This window comes from Asparagus officinalis, chromosome 5 (genome assembly GCF_001876935.1).
Source record: "Asparagus officinalis chromosome 5, Aspof.V1, whole genome shotgun sequence".
Taxonomy (NCBI): Eukaryota; Viridiplantae; Streptophyta; class Magnoliopsida; order Asparagales; family Asparagaceae; genus Asparagus; species Asparagus officinalis.
In genome coordinates, this window is record NC_033798.1 from 115,683,474 (window position 1) to 115,688,578 (window position 5,105).

A 5,105-nucleotide genomic window follows, 5' to 3' on the forward strand; every position below is an offset into this window, starting at 1 on the left:
TATATATATATATAAAGAGAAATTGTCATTTTATTTTACTCTTACTCGCGGATGACTCATAACACCCTCGGCATGCGGTTATTATTCTAATAAAACTTTGTGCTCCAAAATAACAAGAGCTGTGGTAATGATATATTCATATATATATATATATATAAAGAGAAATTGTAATTTTATTTTACTCTTACTCGCGGATGACTCATAACACCCTCGGCATGCGGTTATTATTCTAATAAAACTTTGTGCTCCAAAATAACAAGAGCTGTGGTAATGATATATTCAATACGAGCCATAACATTCTGAACGTAAAATGATTGACTATATTATATGGAAGTCCCTCGTCAAGTGAAAAGTGGAAAGCAACCAAATTCTATCTAAATTTCCAATTTGTTACGAATGATCTGGGCCCTCCAAAAAATGGACAAAAATCCAACGGTCCACAAACCTGCCTAATCATCGGTTGGACCCGCTCTCTACTTTCTTATTATTATGTGCAGATTATCTTTTAACCCGAATCACCGGCACAAAAACGTGGATACCATAAACGGGCATGGTGAGCAATTACACGATTTCTGATCCCATTTATTGCTATCGGATTCGGGTCTCTTTTGTAACCTTTGAAACGGGACCGCAACGCTGACAGATCTAACGGCCCGTAACTCTTCATTTTGTCCTTTACCTCTGTTTCCTAACCGTTGGAGTAAAATGACGAGATTACCCCTTATAATCTTAAACAGAAGCGCCTTAGTTAGCGCGGCTTTCACGCCACAGGTTCTCGTGGTTTAGTACCAAACGTTGATTTAAGGGCTAATGGGGGCAGGTCAATGATCATTAACTGAAGGGATCATTAACTGAAGGGAAAATTATGACGAGCCCCTTGTGTAAACTAATTTTAAATTTCGATCTTAAAATCTTTCTCCTCCTTTTAAAAGGTTACACTTTTACGTACATCAGTCTAAATTTCTAATTATTTTATAGTGAATAAGACTGTTTTGTTTTATAACAATAGTTACCCAAAATGGTTAGAAGGATAACATGTAATCATTGATTGTTAATAAGACAATGTTAATGTATTTTTTAAAGTAATTATATATAGAACAAAATTCTTACTTCTAGCTAGAAAGGAAATGGTGATAATACTCATAGCTAATAAAGTTACATTTACATGACTCTTGTGATATCTTGTTTAAAAAATATCTAGCATCGTGTAATTCTTGTTCAAAATACCTATCATCTTGTAATTCTAATGCTTCAATAAGATCTGAGACGAGTGCATGATGTTGTTATCTTTTTTCACTATAAAATAATATCTTGTGTAGAACCACTGTGCATACATTTTGATGAGTCACTCTCGCGATTGGAAGATGATAAAGAACATGATCTCTGATGAAATTGCTGGTGGATGAATGAACCTTTTTCTTCCTTCTCTCGTCATCCACAATAACAAGCTGTGGAGCCATCAAATATGCAATAGGTCTCATATGGTCAAGTTAACACTTATACTTTTTAGAGTAATAAAAAATTGTTATTTAGAACAGATGAATTCAAGCTGAGCATTTGATTAAAAGTAACATTTATGACGGGGAAAGAAAACAAAACAAGACAAAAAAAATTTATTAAAAGTTTTTGTTACCCAAGGGACTTGAAATTAACTTTACCATTAGAAGGATCAACACATAATTTTGCGAATTTGAACGACAAGTAATCCCGCTCACAAGTCAAACCAACGGTAATTAATCAGCATTTAACAGAGACCTTATCCTTCTATACAAAACATGGGGTGCTGCGAGAGCGACGCACGAGCAAATGGAAGGCCATTTACGTCAATTCCTCTCCACATATATCTTTCTATCAGAACGCTGTGGGGTCACTTTCGTTATTTAGCGTCAAGCTGTCGGTTTCCGCTAACCCGCGGTTAACCTCACCGGTCACCTCCGGTTACGTTAACCCTTTCAGAGAGAGCGTCGGTGGGTTAACCCGGGTTAATCCCTGGGTTAAGGATAAATATATAAACACCAAAGGGAAGTAGAATCATTGAGGGCATTTTTGAAAAAAAAGAAGAAATAAAAAGAATTTCTAGAGAGAGGAGGGGGGAGAGAGAGAGAGGGAGAGGGTTTCTGTTAGCGGAGCGAGAAACGAGTGCAGCTATCGGATCCGAATGGGAGAATCGAGCAGCTCCGTCTCCATCGACGTGGAGCACATCTCTTTTGGCGGGAAGGTTAGGGTTTCTGAGTCGATTTTTCATCGGCATTGCGTTCGGTGTTGAAATATTGGATCTGGGGCTATTTTTGTTATATATTTGTTAGATTCCTTTGGTATCTTTTAAATGTAGTTCTTCCCTTTTTTAATTTAATGTGATTATTTTTTTCTTCGACTCGAATACGCGATTAATTGTCGCGAATTAGGTTTTTTGTTTGCCGAGTAGTTTTTTTTTTCATTTTTTTGGTTGGTTTATTTCTATAAATTTTGGTTTTTAGTTTCTATTATATCTATTGAGGCTGTAAAACTTCCACTTTTATCAAACATTTTTAAATTTGAGAAATCTATGCACATCCTTTTTAGAATGTCATTAGTCCAAGTTTTGAGGATCATTTTCATGTTGTTAAGTCTTAATGTAAATAGAATTATTTCTATCGGTAGTTTCATTAATCTCCAATATTTAAAAAATTTGTAAGACGCTAGAGTCAGTTCTAAGACTTTGGTTGCTTTTGCTCAATTGCATCGCTTGGAAGTGGAGTTATTAGTAGGATCATAATAAGATAACGGCTGGCAACCTCAAATTCAAGCAATATATAGAGACAACATACAAAAAGTCAAAAACAATAGTATTGAACTTTAAAATTTTTAAAATAGAATTGAATAACATGAAGAAAGAGTAGCAAATAAAGTCAAATTCATCGTCAAGTAATCCATCGTCTGACGCATGGCTTGAGATATGAATTAGAATCTCTTGATTATTTGAGTATGAAAGAACAGTCCGCAGGCTGTCCTTTTCTTTATTGTTTTACATGGTTTGTATTTTACTGAGGATATGCATGGTAGATGGAAGCCTAGCCCTTTTATGTTTTCCTTTATTATTTTACAACTCTTTGGAGCTATAATTTCTAATATTGGTATTTGTACTCTATTGAACATTTGAACTATGTAGAATGCCTATGCCAAAACGTTAGATGTCTGGACTTATTCTTTGTACAACGCATGATTAGTATTTCTCTATTCATCATTTTCAATATCCATTTTGTCTATTGTTATATAACAAGGGCAAAACTATCGACTGGATTTCATCCCTCCAAACTGCATCCTAGTGTTACCGCCAACTAGCACAAGTTCTTTATGATTTATAAACACGCCGCAAAATAGTCCTAAAACTACATTACTACATCCCTATAACTAAAAATCTTGCAAAAAATAATTATGCATACATGGGGGGATCTAAGAAGGGAATCACACCAATAAAAGATCAGTACATTTTCTGATCAAATCAAATCTTCAATGTCCTGCATCATTCTCTCCAGCGGCTTCCATTGCTGAATCTACAGGGTTGTTTTACCTTCCAAATATAAAATGTTAACTGGAGTTAAATAAGTCTCATCAAGGCATGATGGGCCCAAACAGTTAACTGTTAAGTTCGTCATTGACTTGTCTGTTTATGATTATTCCTTCTGGTTATCAGAACATGTGGAGAATAATTGGATTTTCTTTTCATATGAATCTGAGCATATAGTGTAGTCATCAGCAGAGTGATGAACATGAATTACATTGGGTAGTGCGAGCATGTTTTCCAGTTTTATTGGTGACCTGTAACTTTATAGGTTCAATATGATTTATGTCAACTGACATGCCAATTAATAAAAAAGAAAAAAACCAAGCAATTAACCAATTAAAAGGAAATTTCATTACATCAGGTAATAGCTAAGGGATGGGCCTGAAAGACAAGTACTCAGTCTAGATTGGGAAGGATGTTTTGCGAGAATCACATCTCAATTATAATGAAGCATTTATTTACATTGTTTTACTGGGCAAGACTTCTTCCTCCAAATATATTGGAGTTAGAATGGGAACTTACACTTCAGCTGGTTTAACAGCCTATTTTTATTCCATCAAATATCATGTGTCATTTGTTGTTCACAGTGTTTACTTTTCCTTTTTAAAGTTATTTTTTGTATAATTCGTCAAGCTCCTTATTTCTGTTAGAGTATGTTAACCAACACCTGCATTCCCTTTTCTGCTTGCTGATTTTCAAGTATCAATTGCTTCAATCAGGATCATCTTGTACAGACCAGCCATGGCTTACTGTCTGTAGCTGTCTATGGAGATCAGGACAAGCCTGCACTTATTACATATCCAGATTTAGCTCTAAATCGTAAGCATGCTTATACTTTTTTTTGTCATGAAATCAAATTTACACTGTAAGGATGCATATTGCCCCTAAAATTCACTTGGTTTTGTGTCTATATACTTTGCCTTCTTATGGGCAGCTACATTTTTAGTTGATTGGAACTCTGCTAATCCTTTGCCTGCATCTGTTGCTAAATTAAACAGATATGTCCTGCTTCCAAGGATTATTCTTTTGGCCCGAAGCTGCTTCTTTGCTGCTTCATAATTTTTGCATATATCATATTAGCCCTCCAGGACATGAGGTCGGTAGCTAAGTTACTATTTTTGTTTTTCGTTAAGGCTTGAAGCTATTCAATACAATTATTCTGTATCTTAAGGACCTCTTATTAATGATTTTTTTGTCCTCTTGCTTAAGTGTTGTTGCAGTTAGGAGCTGGTCCTATTCCTTCCGATGTTCCTATTCCTTCTGTTGATGACTTAGCAGATCAGATAGCCGATGTTCTTGACTACTTTAGGTATGTTCAACTGAATGTCATCGTTGCTTTATAATAAAATGGTGGTGGAATCTTAAATTTAAGATAAGTTTTTGTACAATTTAATGTTTTTTACAAATTTTTATTTCTCCTTTCTAGGTTAAGTTCAGTGATGTGCTTGGGGGTCACCGCTGGTGCTTACATTCTTACCCTTTTTGCTGTATGTCCCTTGATTACTGTGAGCAAAGCTATACTTATGGAAAATGCCACTTACTCTTTGGTTCTATCTTTTTG

At 35.1% G+C, this 5,105-nt stretch overlaps 1 protein-coding gene across 2 annotated transcripts in view; it reads left to right on the forward strand.

Annotated features, from left to right (window-relative positions):
- Nucleotides 1,907–5,105, forward strand: part of LOC109840827 (pollen-specific protein SF21-like) — a 5,660-nt gene continuing 2,461 nt past the window's right edge. The window contains exons 1-5 of one of the 2 annotated variants that reach the window (XM_020409607.1): nucleotides 1,907–2,218; nucleotides 4,264–4,363; nucleotides 4,543–4,640; nucleotides 4,765–4,853; nucleotides 4,971–5,091. In XM_020409607.1, the coding sequence (XP_020265196.1) occupies nucleotides 2,159–2,218; nucleotides 4,264–4,363; nucleotides 4,543–4,640; nucleotides 4,765–4,853; nucleotides 4,971–5,091 (468 nt within the window). In that variant the 5' untranslated portion in view covers nucleotides 1,907–2,158. The remainder of the gene's footprint in view (nucleotides 2,219–4,263; nucleotides 4,364–4,542; nucleotides 4,641–4,764; nucleotides 4,854–4,970; nucleotides 5,092–5,105) is intronic. The other variant, XM_020409608.1, reaches the window with a different exon arrangement.